At 37.9% G+C, this 19,698-nt stretch overlaps 2 protein-coding genes across 2 annotated transcripts in view; one reads left to right on the top strand and one right to left on the bottom strand.

Moving 5' to 3' along the window:
* Positions 1-1,122: 1,122 nt before the first annotated feature.
* On the top strand, positions 1,123-12,178 carry TUBE1 (tubulin epsilon 1). The gene is made up of 12 exons (XM_026040708.1): positions 1,123-1,147; positions 1,230-1,303; positions 2,420-2,472; positions 3,669-3,726; positions 4,326-4,441; positions 5,480-5,601; positions 6,839-7,026; positions 7,887-8,062; positions 8,806-8,946; positions 9,985-10,125; positions 10,962-11,136; positions 11,630-12,178. The coding sequence occupies exons 1-12, from the start codon at positions 1,123-1,125 to the stop codon at positions 11,786-11,788; spliced, it is 1,428 nt and encodes a 475-aa protein (XP_025896493.1). The 3' UTR covers positions 11,789-12,178.
* Positions 12,179-13,496: 1,318 nt separating this feature from the next.
* The window catches only part of WISP3 (WNT1 inducible signaling pathway protein 3), a 6,334-nt gene continuing 132 nt past the window's right edge, over positions 13,497-19,698 (bottom strand). The window contains exons 2-5 of the mRNA XM_026040704.1: positions 16,472-16,766; positions 15,816-16,058; positions 14,216-14,409; positions 13,497-13,778 (exon numbers count right to left, since the gene is read on the bottom strand). Of these exons, the coding sequence (XP_025896489.1) occupies positions 13,497-13,778; positions 14,216-14,409; positions 15,816-16,058; positions 16,472-16,766 (1,014 nt within the window). The remainder of the gene's footprint in view (positions 13,779-14,215; positions 14,410-15,815; positions 16,059-16,471; positions 16,767-19,698) is intronic.

Raw genomic sequence — 19,698 nt, 5'->3', positions numbered from 1 at the left:
TGTATGCATGCACTACAAATAATATCTTTGAGAAAAAAAAAATGAAAGCTTTTGTTCTCCCACTGGGAGTGGAAATGTCTTGGTCACAAGGGAGCTTTCTGTAAGTGTTATGTTCACACGTTGCACATCCTTGACCTCATTTTGCAGCACAGCTATGCTATGCACCAGACTTACCTCGCTCAGAGGGCAGCATCTCTGCATTCCTCTCACCCCTCATTTCTAGTCCCAAAGCTGCTGTGCTCAACAGACAAGAGAGAGCACCCGCTTCTGCTGTGGGCAATTATTTGTACAGGAAATCATGAAAATGAGCCTACAGAAAAAAAAAAAAAAAACAGTAATGGCTGGATGCAGGCCCAATGGGACAAGGAAGTACATCAAAACATCCTATGTGCCCATTTTTTTTTTCATATTAAAGTTAATTTATATTTTCATATAATTTGGCCCATTACACACCACCACTGAGTAACATATTTTTGGGGGGAGGGTGGGGAAAAAAGCACATTTTATTACACATTTGTGTAAATAAAAGGCATAAAAGATAATGAACTGGATTGTACGTAAGTACTTCTGTTCTCTCACAGAAAGACTTCATTTTAGGTCTTTACCCTACCTCCTGTACTCGGGCTCCCAYGAGAGTCTTTCCAAGCCCCACAGGTTCACATCCAAGGCCGACCGGGGCTCCTGGGTGCTTCACCTCAACATCTGCCCTTCTCCAGCTGCTGTTTTAATGCAACTATCACCTCCAAGAGCCTCAAACAAGCAAGAGAGACCTGGCTGCGACTCTCAGAGCCCACATTCCCCCCAGACCAAGTCCCTGGAAAAACAACGCCCTACGCAACCAACATGGCTCCCCCAGAGGCGAAGCCGCAGCACGCGCCCCTTAGAACCCGCCTCTCCCCCTGCGGACACCCCCGTCCTGCCCCGCAGATGGAATATTCCACTCGCGGCTGCGTGCCAGGCCGGCGGATGGGATGTTCCACCGCGGGCGGGAGGCGGGGGGAGTGAGGGGGGTGGCGCGCCGCTGCGAGAGCCCTCCCGCCGCAACGGCCGCGCCCGCCGGGGGGGCGTGGCTTCCGCGCGCCGAGTTTGAACTGCCAGCAACGGCCGCTCGGCGTGGCCGCCATGACGCAGTCTGTGGTGGTGCAGGGTAAGGGGGCCGGTACGGGTAAGGGGGCGCCCTCTCCGCTCCGTCTTCCCGGCGCCTGAGCCGTGTCTCTCTCCCGTTGCAGTGGGACAGTGCGGGAACCAGGTGGGCTGCCGCTTCTGGGACCTGGCGCTGCGCGAGCACGCGGCCGTTAACAAGGTAACGGCGCCGCTTCCCCCGGCGGCCAGGCCTYGCTCCCGGGCACGGGGGCGGCGAAGCTCGGTGGAGATTCGGTTAAAGCCGCTTCGCTGCTCCCTAAGCTCCCCGCTGGGTTTTATGTAGTTTAGCTAACGAACTCGGATGTGTGGAGTCTCTCCATCTGGAAGAGCCCTGGTGCGAGGCAGTGTGTGAAGGGAGAGGGCTGCTTAGTGCCTGGTCTTAGACTTGCACCGTGGTGCCCCTGGCCTTAAAGCCAAAAAGCGGTTGTGCCCAACCTTGCCCTATGTTTCCATGCCAGCATATGCCATGCTGTGAAGTGACAGTGCTGAGCAGCTTGTGGAGAATAAAAGGAGGAAAAAAAAAAAAAGAAAAAAGTCATTCCTCATTCCTCTTGCTATGGCTATAAGCACAATATTTCCTGCTAGATTGCACGTGCGGCCCAAGGTAATGGTGAGCAGTCCTTTTAGCTGCTCACAGAAAGGCAATTCACAAAGCCCAAATACATGTGAGGAGTACCTTAGGTCCAGTTTAGGAAAGAACAGTCCAGACTCTGCTTTGTCAGGTGTCTGAGGCCATGGTAAACAGTCTGTAAAACCATATCATTGCTGAAGTGTAAAACTTGTCGGGTGGCATTCAGCTGTCAGGTGGAACAAGAAGTTTCAGCTAGTTTGATAGTTGGTAGTTCCTGCTATCAACTCTCAGTTTGGGAATTGCTGATACTGTGTAATATGCTTTTCTTTCCCAACAGGTGTGAAACTGTCCCGATATTCTACCACTGATGAACCAAGTCAGCTAAAAAGCACCATTTTAATAACTGCATTGAGATCTGCAGTAAAATCCCATGCGTTTAGATAGGAAACAAATATTTATTTGCTTAAGTTGCTGAAAACTTAATTTCCTGATTAGCTCCTCTGATCAAGTTTTAATATGAAGTTGTTGCTTCCATGAAGTGCTGTTTCTCTAGTGCTGGCTAGAGCTATTTAGATTGAGTTTAGAGGTTGGCCCCATTTGAGTGAGGTTTAACAGATAACCTCCAGAAGTTCCTACTCGGTAAACAAGCACTGAAAATTTCTGAGGTTGTAAATATTCATCTTATATCATGTTGTTTGCTTCCAGAAGGGAATTTATGATGAAGCATTAAGCAGTTTCTTTAGGAATGTGGATACCAGGTAAGTTTTATCAAGGGGCTCATTTTGAGTTTTAACATGGTTTATCAACAGTTCCAGTACCTAAATTTAAGGGTTTTTTTCAGATTGCATTTAGTTTATCCAAAAAAAAAAAGGCATTTTAGTCTTCTTTTCAGAGTACTATCTATAGTGTTCAAAGTATTTGGAATGCATTTGGTTTTCCTTCCATCAAAATGGACATGCCAGATTTGTCAGCTTTTTAATTTGCTAGTCATGTTCAGATTGTAAGCTTTCTGGCTATGAGCTTAGCACTATTTATTGGAGAGTAGTAAGAGAAATTGTGTAGAAGATAGTCAGAAAAGGCCATTTGTAAAGACCTGTCAGTTTTAAATCTTTTTTATTTGTTTAGTTGATTACCTAGAGGCTAGCAGCTTTTGTTGTTATCTTTTCACTACCTTCCCCCCACCCCGGGTAGGCATAGTTTAGTCAGGCCAGAATATTTTACCCTGTGTATGTAAAGGCACCAGTGTTCATTGTGCAAAACATATGTGATGGAATATATTGCCTGCAAGTGTGTATATATATATATGTATATACATATATGCTTATATATATACACACACACACATATATCTAATGCTCCCTTCCCCCAGACTGATTCAGTATAAATAAACCAGAAAAAAGGGAAAAGAAAAGCTGTCAGCACAGCATGATTTTTGAAGTAATAAATATCAATGGCAGAATAAGTGAATCAAAGTATTATGCTAGCACAGTTGTACTGCCTTCATGACCCAGACAGTAGCATAGGGCTGTGCTGTCCCTACTGAAAATCCAGTAATGCTGCTTGCTGCACTGTGTTCTGCTACACGATGCAGCAGCCATCCCCCACGCTAAGATGAAAGATAATGCTTTTGGCAATGCTTGTAGACTTGCTACTGAGGAGCCTCTGTATCTGAAAGTAAGCCTTCAGTGCTTATCTTTTCAGATGAAACGCTGCTTAGGATGTTTCTCACTGAGATTGGGTCTGGTATTTGCTTCCTTTTAGGGCACTCTGAGCTCCTAGCATACAGCTCCTAGCATAAAATACTCATAGCAGTATTTTATTTTCAGTATGTCTCTGTTTATTTTTGTAACAGTCTTCTGAATTGTTAATTAAGGGCTGAATTTTGTTCTAGTATCCACTGTCTTATTTCCTAGTATGGTTTATGAGATTTTTTTCTTTTTTGTCTTCTTCCCAGAAGTGGTGGAGATGGTCGTGATATTTCCAAAGGAAAAATCTGCTCTTTAAAAGCACGAGTAAGGGAACCTATAAAGGTTCTTTACACTGCATATCTATGTCTGACAGAGTAGGAGTTTCCGTAAGGTTCTTATTAATTAATATATTTCTCAAAAGGTGTTTAAATGATAACTCCTTTGGTACAGTGGAGTAATGCAGAATGCAGCCATTCTTCCTAAATTATTCATGGTATAATTTTAAGAAAATGGTAGGGGATATTGCAAAGAGTTTTTAAGTTTTTTTTTTTTTTTTTTTTTAAGGGTCAGTCTCTTTAAGATCCTCTTTATGATGCATCTGTTTCTTAAGTGATTAGGAAACAACAAACCTTTAAACATAAAAATGCTTTAATTGCCTTTCTCCAAAATACTGAGGCAAAGTATTTAAAAAAAAAAAATTAAAAAATTGAAATATCTGCTATGCTGTCCTACTAAATGACTTCTAGCAAAGCAGTCAAGRTGAATTTTGCTAGCTGATCTCCTAGTTAACTGCAACTGCAAAACAGGACTTTCTGAACACAGTAGAAACAACTTATGTTTTGTCTTAAAGAAATTTAAAATTATTTATGTGTGATTATTTTGAATTGTGGCTTACTGATTGAATTTTAATACTTTTCTCAAAGGCACTCTTGATTGATATGGAGGAGGGTGTAGTAAATGAAATTCTGCAGGGGCCATTGAGAGATGTGTTTGATAGCAAGCAGCTTATCACAGACGTTTCTGGATCAGGAAACAACTGGTGAGAAGRATTTTTTCCTAAATATTTAGAAAGCATTTTTAGCAACTAATTAGATGGCACTTGAAGTGAGAAATGATAATAATAGCCTTCTGGCTCATCCTACTGGAGTGCTGCAACATATTACCTTCAGAGTTATTCTAAACTTGAGAGTTACTCTTGTCTGGAGGAAGGCTTTGAAAACCTTTTTACAGAAGAATATTTCGACAATATATCATTGTCTTCTTTTTTCATTTTGAACTATTTTATTTAAAGAGCGTAATTTATATTTTTGTTCCTCTAACATTCACCTGCTCCCACTGTTCAGTCAAAGCCATAATCTAGTTTGGGACAGCGCAATTACTGTAGGAAGAGAAACGAGTTATATGAACAAATATATGTTTAATTTCTAAGCATTACAGATTCCAGCTCTGTGCATGCAAGTTACGGTACTAAAAAGAAATCCAGGAAATGGGTGATTAGCATAATGAATTCCAAATTTTCACTGAGATATTAACGCATTTCTAATAATATTCAGTATATTACACCCTGGAAAATAAATCATCAGCAAATACAGGAGAGGAAAACACAGTACAGGGAATAAAGCATTCTATAGTCACACCATCTAAAATGTGTTGAAAATGTTTTGTGATTTTTTTTTTTTAAATTGCAAGTAAAAACTGACTTGCATAATMCTCAAGATCAATACATGTGTTACATAGTTATTTTCCTCATTGTTCAGCTGTATATAACTTCCATTTKTTAGGAATTTTGAATATAATTTGATCAGCCAACAGGAGTGTTTATTTCTTTCTCATGCAAAATCCTAAGATAAGCTCCAAAACTGTGAATTCAGTGCTGCTTGCATTCTCTGTATTAAAACCACATTCCAGCTTTCCTGTCCCRCGGCATAGTCACAGCTTTGCAGCTCTGTTGAATCAGGAGTTGCACCAGCTCTGAACTGTTAAGCAATAACATGTAAAATCTGAAGTAGAAGGAGCTGGAATGAAACACTGAAAGATGGTTGCTGGGGACATTTCTAAGTACTCTTCTTTCTTTCAGGGCTGTAGGTCACAAGCTTTATGGCTGTCAATACCGGGAAAATATTGTGGAAAAGCTGAGGAAAACTGCAGAACATTGTGACTGTCTACAGTGCTTTTTTATAATCCATTCTATGGGAGGAGGTAAGTATGATTAGTGCAAGTATACCTGCCATAAATGAAAAGGAAAAACCTGGATCTTGAAAAGAAGATCACTGTAATAATCTACCTCCTGTAGAATACAGAGTAAAAAGCTGTTAACACAGTCCAATTATGTGGACCTGGAATTATTTTTTACTTGTTAAAAACTGAGGAGCTGTAATCATGAACTTAAGTAAGCACTGTCAAAAAAGTACAATTTATAATATAAAACAAGGCAGAGTAGATGGGAATGTTGTGATGATGCTGATCAAAAGAAGGGGCAGTGGTCTCAGAACACTGGCATCATTGTCATAATCATTTTTAATTGTGATCAAAGAGTTGTCAAGAAGGATTTGAAGGAGGCTTCAGATGTTTTCTATCTTCTTTCCAACACAATCCCCTTGATTCTGGTGTAACTAGTTTGCTAATAAATCTGAAGGGAAAATCTTTTGCGGTGCCAGTTTTGTTACTGCTATCTTATCCCGAAGCCTTTCTCCTCAGAAACATGGAACAAATTCAGTGTTTTGGCACCGATCTTGTACTATCAGTGATTATGATGTGAACACTGCACATAGCTCTAAATATGACACAGTTTGGCCAAAGGCCTTTTTTATTGTCGTCTATTTAATTTGAAAGATGCTGCAGTTATTCTTGATATTATTGTAGAAAACTGCAGTGTTGTTCCTAGATGAAATTGTCAGCTGCTGAGATTGTTACCTGCCCAAGACAGAGAATCTGCAGTTTAATTCTCCTAGTGTAGATAAGAGAAAGTCTGTGTTAGAGGCAAAAGGGGTATGATATTTTGACAAGAGAATGAGCAAGCTTTTTAAAGAAACCTTAATGGGAAAGTAAGTTTATAGGCATATTTGAGGAAGAGTTAGTTCAATGTTTTTGAATAATGTCCTTCAAAATTCAAATAAATATTTTTAAGGTAGCAAATAAAAGACCAACTCAAGAAGACTTTGTTTGGCCTGAACTACAGCACTTTTAAGACATACTGGTTACAGAAGTTTTTGAAATTGTATATTTTATCCTCTCTAGTATGAGAAATATTTTTGTCAATTAAATTTTCCAAGACAGAAATAATTTTCTGCCTAGATTTATGTCCCAGTAACCTCCACAATCTGCTGAATACTTGAAATTTTTTTCATAGATATTATAGAAAAGTTGTATGTTTCCGGGAACATGGAAAACCTTTTATCTTCTCTCGTTCTGTCTTCTCATTCATAATTATTTTTAGGGACAGGATCTGGTCTTGGAACTTTTGTACTGAATTTGCTTGAAGATGAATTCCCAGAAGTATATAGATTTGTTACTTCAGTTTACCCCTCTGGTGAAGATGATGTTATTACTTCTCCATATAATAGTGTTCTGGCTATGAAGGAACTTAATGAGCATGCAGATTGTGTGCTACCAATAGAGAATGAAGTAAGAAATAATATTCTATTTCTGTTGACTTTTTTAACCCACGTATAGGGTGTGTTTCTTCTTTCSATGTATTGAATTTAGAATCAAGTTTAAAAAGCATCATTTCATTTCTTAAACTGATAATTAAACATCTGAGTCACCTGCATGCTTTTGAAATTCATCAGGTAATCACTTAATTCACCTTTTTTTTTTCATCTTCAAAAACAAAAGTCTACTCTTCTACCCTCAAAAGTAGTCTCAGGTGATTTTTTCTTTTTTTCCCCTCTCCTGTATATTTGAAGGTAAACAGTGAAAGGTTCCTATTTACTTGGGACAAGAATCTTAAAAATCATTTAAGCAGTTTATGTGTGTATAGTGTTAATACAATGCTGCAAGGGAAATGAATAACCCACTCCCACTACACTTGACATCCCTAGTAAGGGACATGAGCATCGTAGACATATCAGGCCACGTAAGCAACTAGACTCTTGAATCTAACTTTGACTCACTTGAATTACTTTTTGGTTATAAAAAAGTTAGAGCAAGTGGAATATATTTAAAGAATGTCTTTTTGCTTTCATGAGAGATTGAAAATCTTTTTTTAGAAGATAAGATTTTGAAATATTTGAAGAGAATTCATTTTTTTATCCAAATTGAGGCGTACCTTTGTGATATGTAAGGAACAAACATTTAGAAACACTTAAGTCGTTTGGAATTGGTTAAAAGTCAGATTTACTAGCACAATCMTCGAACCAAAACTTCTTGTCTTAGTTTTTCTTTCAGTTTTAAGATTATTTGAAATTAAAAATTGAGGTACTGAATTTGAAAGCTCTGTGCTCAAGACTTTTTATATGATTTCTGGTTTTATCTTTTTCTCCAAGTCTTTGTTTGATATAGTTAATAAAATTGAGCAGATGGTCAATTCTGGAAAGTTAGGATCAATTGTGAAGCAAAACAGCTTGGTAACATCAAGTTCAAGCAGTACAAAAACTGTACAGCAGAAGCCATTTGATGCTATGAATAACATCATAGCCAACTTGCTGCTGAACCTGACAAGGTAAAGTTACAGGTTATTTCTCTGTAAAAGTAATGTTGCTGAAGGGAGATTGAACCTCTGATATTCAGGCCTACATCATCTCAAAGAATTTTGATTATTTTCAATTTTAAATTAACTTCCTCTTTTAATAATTAATTTTAGCCTTCTAGTGTAAGGAGAGATTCACATGTCAGTCATGTTGCTGTAGCTATGGTAGTCTGAGAGCTGAAGACGAGATCTGTAGGCAAAAGCCCACTTGGAAGACTAATATTGGATGGAGCCCGTGGAGATGAACCTTTCTTGGGCAAATGTATTTTTTCATAAATGTCATCAGACCATTCTAGTGCCTATATCATCCATACTCCTGGTGAAACATACCTTCAGAGTATTGATCTGCTTTTCTTAAACAGTTTGTCAGAAATATTTTAAGTCGCATGTTTTATTATGCCTAGGTATTAAAACTGGTTTCAAGCACTTGTGTCCACATACTGAATAACATTGCTAAAGACTACAACCAAAAAAGTCTTAATTTTAATGCTTAATTTTTATGCTCTGAGAAATGCAAGAAATGAGAAATGGCAATGTTATCTCCACAGTGTGAAAATTCAGTATTTGTAGTTAGTTTCACATTTCTTGAAATGAAATGCTTGAAATCTGTTACTTTACTGTTTCATTTTTGGGAACAACTGAAAAATATACATAATGTTTATATTACAAAAGTGACTTACTTAAATAGTTTTAAAACAGTTCTGTTGTCTTTTCAGCTCTGCTAGGTTTGAGGGTTCACTTAACATGGATCTTAATGAAATCAGCATGAATTTGGTTCCCTTTCCTCGACTTCATTACTTGGTTTCGAGTTTGACTCCTCTGTGTACTTTGGCTGATGTTAATGTACCTGCTAGAAGGTAGGAAGAAGAGGTTATTAGGAATTAGCGAACTGTGTTTAGATTTTAAGTTTAATTTTAAATTTTTCTATAGTTTTAATTTAAAAATCATTCTTCAGCCAAACTAAGTGTAGAAAATATGAAATTTTTAAAGGCAGGAGATAATTAATTTTGGAAGTCTGCAAAATTCAAATTTGTCCTGCTGATATTGAGAATGCTCTCTGTCCCATTTCTTTATTTATGGGTCCTGTTCCCATCCTTTCACAAGCACTTCTTGTGACCTTGTGGAAACATTAGCACCTAAAATTGGGTTGTTCAGTTACACTGACATAGAGCACAGTGGATGGTATTATGGTATTTTGGAATGAGGTGGGAAGAGCAGTATGTTTCTGTTCCCCCCCCCCCCNACTGTTGGGAGAAGTGATTTGAGGAAGGAAAAAACAGGGCTGATAGATGTAGATAATTTGGAATAAATAAAAATGAATGGCTTAAATGTTAGATGATGATATGACTTGTTTGAGGAGATAAGAGAGGAAGAATACAGTCTAGCATTATCTTTTAAAACAACCATTCAGGCTAAAATTTGAGTAAGTGGGCAAATGTATATAGGCTGCATTTTTCTAAATCACTGACCAAAATTAATGTAGTGATGTGATTTATTGCTCCTTTTAGACAGGGAAGCAGAACAGGCAGATGATCAGTTCTATAATGGTCAGCAGAACTTCGGTATTTTCTTGTCAAATCCTCCACAAGCAGTGAGTTTGCTCAAATTGTCATATAGCCAGAACCTCAGGTAGCTAAATCAACTTAAGTGTATATATATATATATTTACTTTTTTTACCTTGGTTACATTTCTAATGTAAATTAAATATGATCTATTTATAAAAGTCTAATACCTTGTATGCAGATATAAAAATTGAATCATTTTCCTGCCACTCACAGTTTAAGTGTACCTTTATTTTCAGAACTTTATGAAACTTTTAGTCTCTGAAAATGGGAGTTCTGAAGAACTTTGATAATCTGCTTTAATAAGGTAATCCTGCTTTTTCTTGACCCAGGTTGGATCAGATGTTTTCAGATGCTTTTAGCAGAGATCATCAACTAATTCAAGCAGATCCGAAGCACAGTCTCTACCTTGCCTGTGCACTTCTTGTTCGAGGAAACGTTCAGGTTTCAGATCTTCGCAGAAATATTGAGAGGTTTGTAATGCCACACAAAATACTCATGGTATTTATTCTAGCAACTGTTGTCAGCTGTCTACAATGCTCTTTTCATCTGAAGAATTTCAAAGCTAAACCATTTTACTCAAAATATTTTTCTTCTCTTCAGAAGAGAAGAAAATGTAAATAGTTCGCTTGAATCAGCATGAATAGTTACATCATCCTTGGATTTCCAAATAAGAGCAACTGCCTAGGTGTCCCTGAGGTGCCCCTCCTACCTGCAGAAAGCCCAGCCTTCCCAAGGTCTCCTGCAGTATGGGGTGTTGGAGAGACAGGCTCTAATAGAAGGTCTTTCTTGTGGGCAGCGAGCCATCCATTTTTATCAGGTGTGTGTTGTTAGCACTTTACTGCTGTCTCTACGTTATTGTATCATGCTATTAAAGGAAGGGCAGACAAATTCCTAATAAAGAATGAACTTTACATGCAGATACGGGTACACAAAATTTCAGAGTCAAAAACATTTTCAGAGTCAAAAACATTACACCTAAAGTGTAGGTAGAYTGACTGTCCCTCTATGCTATTAACTTACCCCTTTGATGAGACTCAAAGTATTTATGTTTCCTCTTATAGAAAGGTGCCTTGTAACTTTGGTTTTCAAAAACTGATATGTTAAACTAATAAAAAGTATTTAAATTTTAAAATACATAAACAATTTTAGTCCAAAGTCTGAAGCGTTTGATGCAAAATGCTAGTCGTAAGCTTTCGACACTAAGAAATCCAATTAAAAGTCAACCTTTTGAGACTGTTTATTAGCCAAGGAAAATCAAGCTTCGTCGTCTTTATGTTCCATGTGCATCTARACATCTCAATTGCAGGTTGAAGCCTTCTCTGCACTTTGTCTCCTGGAATCAAGAAGGCTGGAAAACTGGTTTGTGTTCAGTACCTCCTGTGGGCCATTCCCACTCGCTTCTGGCTTTAGCAAACAACACCTGTGTAAAACCAACTTTTATGGAACTCAAAGACAGATTCATGAGGCTCTACAAGAAAAAGGTATGAGTCTGTCATTGATACAGTGTTCATAGCCACTAAGCATTTCTATCTTGTGATACTGGGAAACAAATCTGAATTTTAACAAAAGGAAGTGGCAGCCCAGCCCAACTCGTGATTCATAACAAGGAATCATTTCAACAACTGCTGCCTAAAAAGTAAACCATTTATTTACCTCAACTACAAGACAATACACATATATTCTTGAGCGATGGGTTAGTATCTAACAGATCTACCTACCAATTGTTCAAGTGTCGCTTCAGAAGTCAGAATTTGAAAAGTTCCAGAAGAATCCAGTGGCATCACCTGCAACTCCTTAGAAGAATGTTGCTAAAGTTGCCAAGTGTATTAGCAGGGGATGAAACCAGTCTGTAAATCAGCCTTCAATAATGTTTTACACTACCCTCTTTGGCGTGCGCTAAACGATGCTTCCAGAGGTAAATGAATTAAGACAGGTGCCAAGAAAGGAATAAAGCTGAATTTCTTATTCCCATAGGCTCATCTTCACCATTATCTGCATATAGACGGGATGGAGCAAAGCTGCTTCTCTGAAGCCATATCATCTTTGTCTGACCTAATAGAAGAGTATAATGAACTGGATGCCACAAAAAATGGGCCTGGAATAGATCCAGCAAGACTGAAGATAGCTGTGTAAAGAAGGAAGAACTGTTACTTTACGTTTCTGTTTTTTTTTTCCTAGCATCCAGCTGCTTCAGTTAACCAGAATGACTTGCAGAGTGCCRCAAGTACATCTTGTCATTCCAAAATGAAACTGGGACAACTGCTTCCTCAGCCCTCCGAAGTGGAGGGTCATATTAAGTAGTGGGCCCATCCTGTAAAAAATTTGAAAATGTACTGTTCTCCAGCATCTAATTATGGAGGAACTCAGTAGAGAGGCATCATACTAACTGTACAATTGTCATCATGCTGTAAGAAGAGGGGAAGTTCCTAAAACCTGGTTCTCAGACTTCTCAGAAATTAAACTGTAGGCAGGACCTATTTCAAAGAAATCTCTCTGCTATCAGTAATATTTTTTTCTAATGCATTACTAGTAAGAAAAGGAGAAGCCATATGCTGTTTTCAAATATGAAAACAGGCCTCTAATGCATCTGGTTTCTTAAAGTTTGCAGTATACTAGGTGTCATTTCAGAAGGCTCTGAAATGTGGTGAATGCTCTGAGTGTTTGTAGTTTACATTTTTGTGCACTTTTTGTACTTTACTACTACTAGCTGTATTAGAGCATTTGCAGTTGAGATCCAAAGTGGCAATATCAGAAAATTCAAGAAAAAGCATTTTTCTTTCAAATATTGTAATTGGAGTATTAGTTAATATGTTATTTTAATGATACATGTTCATGAAAGCTGTTGCACTTGATAATGAATTAGTGTACTGTACCTCTGAGTGAAACAAGCACAATGGAGACTGTTTGGAGAACAAAGATTACATGCTTAAAAGAATGCAAATTGAATAGATGTTTTAATATATAATTATTGAGGTAAACTGACTTCTATATTACAGTAAGAAATTTCATAAAATAGAATATGCGACTATTTCCAGGTGCTTGCCAGCTTGATCATCTTAAAGCAGCACGACAGCAGTAAGCTGTTTCAAATCAGAATGTACTCATACAGTGATTTCTTAAGGCTCGAGCAGGTGTGTAAGTAAGCACAATTTTCCATGAAGGAGGCCAAAATTCAATAAAATATTGTGAGGATATTTGTTGAGAGCATTTTTTTATAAGAAGAAAGCATTTTTTAAATAGGCATTTCCTTGAAAATTTGCAGCTCTGTTTTCTATCTGTGTCCCATTCTTTGTTTTGTTGCAAGGACATTTTTTATATCCATAGTACTAGGGAAAGATTAATTGCTATGAGAAGCAGTCTGAGCTTTAAATTGATTTTGTGTATGTTTGAGACAGCACTGTTGTGCTTTAGTCTTACCAGTACATAGTAGTAAATACTATATTGATAATCAAGGTTGATAGGTGAGGTATTACAGATTAAAAAATCTTTTTATAGTAGGTTTTGCAGAGCATCTATGAACCTACATGTACGAGACATTTTAGGCAGTGTATGTTTTAGCAGGATACAAAGCTGTCTTGCTGTCATTTTTTTTGTTTTAAATAAAAAAACTATTATTCTGACAGTTTTAATAGCATATGCATACATCTCACAAATGCATTTCCCCATATAAAAAGTTTTTTAAAAAAGTGCTTTTATATGCATATTGCAGGTGATATTTAACAAATGAATATTCACATATGTAGTTTCACTATAAAGGTTGCTCAATTTTTTTTTAGGCTAACTCTGTAGGACGTGAATGTGCTGTCACTCTTGCAATTCCTACTGTCAATGATGCAAGTGTTTATAAAATCTTGAGTTCTGAAAATATATCTCTGGGATCACTGCAAATCCTCTGGCATACGCAAGATGTTACCCACATCATCTTCCACTTGAAGGAGCCTTCATTGGGACACTCAAACTGCACAGTGATCGTTTTGGACTTACTAGGTATGCAACATCTCTTGTCCAAACACATCCCACAGAAAGTTAGTTTGTAGCTTTGTGCGGTTGAACATCCAGAAAAAATGAGTTTCTCTGCTGTAGGAAGCTGGAATGTCGGCTGACACGTTTTTCCTTTTGGAATCTTTAATATAGAAACAAAGAAAAGCCTGAGKTTTTTTACAGATGGAAAACAGAACACGTTTAAAAATTGCGAACTTTACATACATAAAAGCATCTTAAAAACTACCCCTTCTAGAAGCTCTCTTATTTTTCTACAACAGCWGACAAACGGAAAATCTTGCCTAAGTAACTGAGCATCAGGACAGCATCAACACTCCTTTTATTTCTGTATAGTACCTTGTTTTGCTGGAAAATATATTTTTGTAGCTTACAAATGAAAACTTAAGATAAGACTGAAACTCACATTTCAGGAAGGTTTGTACAAAAGGGAGAGAGTCATTTTATGTAACTCTTAAAAAGTCATTTTTATATTTGTAAGTATTATTAAAACATCCTTTTTTTCCATTAATCTCAATATTTTCATTTTATAGGAGGAAATTACTGCATATTAGAAAGTACCTTTATTGTCTTCAGTATATTAGTCTGGCAAGGCTGAATGAAGCATAATCTCTTCTCTTTTCTCATTTCACATTTGCTGTTTTCGTTGGTCACTCTGCTGGATATGCCTATGCCACAGGTCCGGGAGCAGGGTGTCCAAGGCGTTGCCTGCACTAGACACTTCTTCTTCAAAACTAGTGGTAAGTTTCTGTAAGCTAAGACAGCAACACACAGTTTTTGCAGTGAAACAGGCCCAAAGGGATTAATTGAAAATGAAAGGGTAAGCATTTGATTTCTCTTCATGAGGATGCTTTTGCAGGTAAATCTAAAGGTGAGGCAAAAGCAAAGTTGTACAAGAGTTTTGCCACTGAGTTTCCATTGCAGCAAGCAGGCCAAAATTTGGCAAATGATGTTAAATAGTTGCTTATACATAGCATGTTTTTTTAAAAAAATGATCTAAGTAYATTCATATATATATATATATAWAAAATAGGTAAATAGAATGCATAAGGAAACCATGAAAGCAAATCAAGAGCAGTAAAATGAAATAAAAATTAACAATTGGTGTACACACTAGCAAAATAAAGACAACTTTCAAAATAAATTTTAGTCCATTGAAACATTCATGCAAGTCATGCACAGGTTTATACTAATTTAATTTTGCACTCTGAATGTGAAGGAGAAAAGCCCAATTTTGAAACAGTATTTCAAAGTACTTTTCTTTTGAGGGGAATAGGGTGAAAATGAAGTTTATACTGCAGCATATTTAGGGAGGTCAGGAGAATGCACACGTCCAGTTCCTCATTTTTAAGGTTGTCTGSTGTTTTCAAACGCCTCCATCAGCCCAGACCTTCTGCATTCTACTCAYGTATGCTCTGTATGTTTATGTCAGTTGATGTATGTGTTACGCAGCTCAGGTTCCCCATGTAAGTGCACRCATGCTTGGGGCAGGAGGCAGCGCAGCATAGGCAGCTGTGGCAGGGAAGGGCCAGARTAGCTGCTGCTGGCAGTGGTACTTTCATACAGTGATCAAGGCTGCTGTGGTGTTAGTTGAAGAGCAAGAATAAGGTTGAAGGGAATGAGGGGAGAGCTGATCCTAGCAGTGCTGTGCAGGTAAGCTGCCGTGTATTTTTGATCAGACTGAATAGAAAAGACACTGGGCAGACCTTTGTCCTTGCAATGGCCAGAAGTTTTGAACAATTAAAGGAAGCTACTACAGCAGTAGTAGCTTTCTGCTGGAAAAGGAGGCAATCATATCAATTTAGTATGTGGTCACAGGACTTCCCAGCACAGAAGTAAGYAAGCTCCTAATTTGCAAAGCAGTTGCACACCAGCAACCCTGATGGGTCTTTTGATGAGYAGTGGAAGTCTGCAGAAAGATGGATTGAAGGCTACTTTGGCCAACTCAGTMACAACAAAGCCAAAAGGCTTTTTGTTTTTCATACCCATCAAGTCTGGAGAAAAGAGTGTGTGGGATGGAAGAACAGTGCGTGTTGTCAGCCTGGCTGCCGGAGAAGGGAGAGGAACGAGTGCATGATCAAGTGCCTTCTCCTACCCTTTTGGGACACTAAACTGCATGAATCTCAGTTACGGGAAGGTTTACCAGTTCATTCAGGCACACCTGACATGAGTCTGTAACTTGTTGATTGAAGTTGTTTGTGCTGTCCAGGGTCACAGTTGGATTGTCCAGGCTTCTTCCTGCCCTTGACCCTGGTGCAGGGCCTTGCTGCTAGTTTCGGTGTGAATGCAGGTGTGCATCCAATTGCACCACTGACACACAGGCACTTATACAGAGGGTTAGGTTGGAAGGTCTGTCCGTTAAGATAATAAACTCCATTGAGCTCACATCCTACAGCTACAAGATCTGCAAATGGCAAACAAGAGTTATTAACACATTATGAGCATGTGGCTTCTGCTTTCAGAGTGCTAAAATATGATTATCCACTACTGAATTTTCTGCTTTTACAGCGTCAAGTTCATGGTAGTTGAAGCCCTTCTTTTTAATCTCTGCCTGGTGATATCTACAGCTGCTTAACTTATAAATCAGGCATAAACATGTCTGCAAGTAACAGTTATGCTGAGTGAAGCAATTTCTCCACTGCAGAAACAGTAAGTTTAAAGACAGTTCCTATGGCAGTGAGCAATACTTCTCTGAGCAGTGCAGTGCATAGAAAGCAGAGCTGTGCAGCACCTGCAAGGGTTTTTCCTTCAAAACCATTCACCTGTGCAGACCCACCCTCCAGGATTTCAAAAGGAGAGTGTTAAAGAGCAACTTACATGCACACACGCCTGTTTCATACCTAGGCTTGTCTTCGGAGTAGTCGCAGTAGAGGCCTTTGTGGGGGTCACACACATCCGCCTCGTTGCAGGTCTCTCCTGACTGCCTGGCGCAGGCCTTACAGCAGCCACAACCATCTTTTACCAAGCTTACCCCAGGGGCRCAGGTTGGCACGAGTGGGCATCGGCATGGCCAGTGACAAAACTCCTTTCGCTGGGGAACTCTGCTTGTTTCTGCAGGCTTTGCTCCAGACTTGCCTCCTTGGGCGCTGTGGGCTTGTGCCCTGCAGAAAAACTTAGGTACAGTGGGATTTGTGAGAGCTGCATACGTTAYGCGTAGCTCGTATACCATAAAACAAAGTTGGGAGGGAAGAAAGTTTGAAGTTTAATGAAGCACTACGATTTTTCGTAAGCTCACAAGATCCACAGAGTGAAGATGCTGTGAGGTTTATGTAGGAGACTGATTTCACCAGTAATTTTAATACATCAATGTATTAACCATGAATATGATCAGTGGTTTATTTGAAAAATATTTCACAGCCTCTTTTTTTTTTCTATAGGACATGTAGCAGAGGTAAAAGCGTTATAACATTTTACAAAAAGGTTTTAAAATAGATGGTGGATTTATTTTAGCTCTTCTTTCCCAGAAGCCTTCTCTCAAGTTAGTTAGCTTTGGGCTGCTCCTGCTGTTTGATAGCCAACCACTGTCCTTTGTGCTCCTTCTCATGGAAAATGCCTTTTAAAATAACTCATCTGGTGTTATCTTGCCTAAAAAATCTGTGTAGCTGTTTGGGAGGGATTATTATATTGCTTACAGATCATCTTGTGCTTGCTGCAAAAAAAAAAAAAAAAAGAATCCTACAGACAGTGAGAGGTGCTGATAGTTGTGTTGAGGTTAATAGGTCTGTTCCTGGAGTATCTATGCATTTGCACGAGCAAGTGTTCTTTGAATTCAGGATTTACAGGGTGGGGGGAAAGGTGTCTCAAAAATTGATTTGTATCAGCAGTAGAAAGACAAGGTGTAGCCTGAATTCACTGCTTCCCCATTGTTTCAGAAATCATTTTTTTATGCGGAATTTCTTAGTAATTCTTGAGTTTGAGGGGGTTTGTTTGTTTGTTTGTTTGTTTTATATTTTTAAGGCTGTTGGAATAACTCTACCCAAAAAAGCAAGAGGGAAAGATAAGATGCAGTCCCTTGGCAGATGCCATTATCACCATCTAGCTTAAAGGCAAAAAAGAAAAAATGTTTTCTACTTCTTTGGGGATATACAAAACCCAAGCTATCAGTTTCTCTCTGCAAGTCTCTGCTGTTTTTCAAAACTGCCTCTCGCAGAGACAATAAGAGAAAGTTGGGGGACAAACACTTGTTTGTTCCTTTCAAGTCAAGCAAACTGGAGGTGTCTGCAGAATTKAGTATTCCATGTCATATCACATGAAAGCTCTTGCAGGGTAATTGAGCTGGCCTCACTGCAGACTGCAAATGACTTTCGAGAAGGCTTTTTTCTACCTTTACTTTTTTTTATGATCATTTATAATCATACAACAATATCTTAATACACCACGAATTATGAAGCTCTAAAGTTGTAGCTTTCAAGTTCTTTGAGTTTTTTTTTAAGACACACCTTTTTTCACAAAGGCAATTCATATAATAACTAAATGCTAGACCATGTCTTATTGTATTCCATACAGTACACAGAATAGTTTCCTAAGTGTATTTTTGTAATTAATTGATAACTTTTCATTGATATCTATTAATATTATAACTGATAAGATGATTTCCTAGTAGATGATTTCCTCTAACCCATTCTACCTGAGTGCAGCAATATAGGAACTACCAACTTTCATGGACTTGAGTGTACTTCTAAGCAGCTAAACTTTTCATATAAACCATAATGTTAATTTGATGAACACATGCACTGAGTGTAAAGCTTCCTGCAGCCTTGTTCTGGAAACAAGATATATGAAAAACAGGTGTTTCAGTGCATTAGCAGCAATCAAGACTGGTTGCTTCAGGAAACTCACTCTCTTGCTGCTCAGTCTTCTTTTTTTAACCAGACTAATATTATTATTACAGACTTGGCCATGTGCCCAGCTGTATGAGGCTATGGGACTTAAAGCAGACACCTTATTTCAAAATGGAAGTTTGTAGCAGGAAGTAATATGTATGTTTTGACCAATAAGCGTAATTAGTATTACAAATCAAAATATGCATTAAATCTGTAGAATCTACGAAGTTTCCCAGGAAGAAAAATACAGTCAGGGAATTGTAACTGTGAAATTATTGAATTTCTACCTACAGTCTACCTACAAATTTTTCAAAAATCTAAGATTTAAAGTTTATATATAAAGTTTACAGGCCAAATATTTTCTAATTCTTGCTTTTCAAGTTTTATACCAAAGCTATCCACATCACACAAGCCACTGCATACTTTTCCTGATCCTATGGGCAGATTAGAAAATGAGACCATTGTGTAGCAGCCTTTCATGCCTTGTTTGTTTGTTTTCTTGCATTTTTGCAATTGAGCAAGGTCTGTATGGCAGAAATAAATAGCAAAAGTAAGCAATGTGTTATTATTTATGTTTAGTTATCTCATCTGGCTTTAAATATTCCAAAATAAAGTTATCAGAAATAGACCGTCATTTGAAAATTCTGTGCTTGAAATTCAACTCTAGCAGAGGAAAACTACTTTGTGTTCTGTAAGACATATTTTAAAAAGGAGAAAATTATTAGATTGTTAAGAAAATAAATAGTAAAATTGGCCTTAGACATGGAAAAACCTTCAGCAAAAGCTGCCCCTTAAAGCTGGTTCAAAAGAGACAAAACAGCACAGCCCACAGAGTTTTCTCATCAGCAAAGCTAACCTGAAGTCAGATAACTATACATATATATATATGTGTGTGCAGACATATATATATATATGTATACATCTATATGGAATATGAGCAGGGACAAGAGGGTTACTGTCTCATACTGCATCAGGCAATCATTTGTGCTTAAATTTAAAACAAACAAGCAAAAAAAGCAAGGTTGCTGACATCTTTAAGATCTTTTAACACTTTTTTTTCCACAGGATTCTATCAATGCATAGATTAAAGGGGAAAATATGCAATTAGGACTGATGCAGAAAATAAACTGCAAATGAAATTTACTCAGGAGTCAGGCACGACTCCTCATTCTTTAAGAGGAATTTGCTTCCCTGACTTTTGCTTTTTTTTTTTTTTTTTTT

The sequence above is a fragment of the Nothoprocta perdicaria genome, unplaced genomic scaffold (genome assembly GCF_003342845.1).
Source record: "Nothoprocta perdicaria isolate Ctin4 unplaced genomic scaffold, notPer1 scaffold_261, whole genome shotgun sequence".
In the NCBI taxonomy this organism is placed as follows: domain Eukaryota; kingdom Metazoa; phylum Chordata; class Aves; order Tinamiformes; family Tinamidae; genus Nothoprocta; species Nothoprocta perdicaria.
Note: the sequence above shows the minus strand (reverse complement) of the source record. Positions and strands in the feature narration are given on the sequence as shown.

Coding starts and splice junctions, on each gene's coding strand:
- TUBE1 (XM_026040708.1), top strand. CDS start 1,123: ATGACGCAGTCTGTGGTGGTGCAGG. Junction 2,473..3,668: donor TTTAGGAATGTGGATACCAG/GTAAGTTTTATC, acceptor TCTTCTTCCCAG/AAGTGGTGGAGATGGTCGTG. Junction 5,602..6,838: donor AATCCATTCTATGGGAGGAG/GTAAGTATGATT, acceptor AATTATTTTTAG/GGACAGGATCTGGTCTTGGA.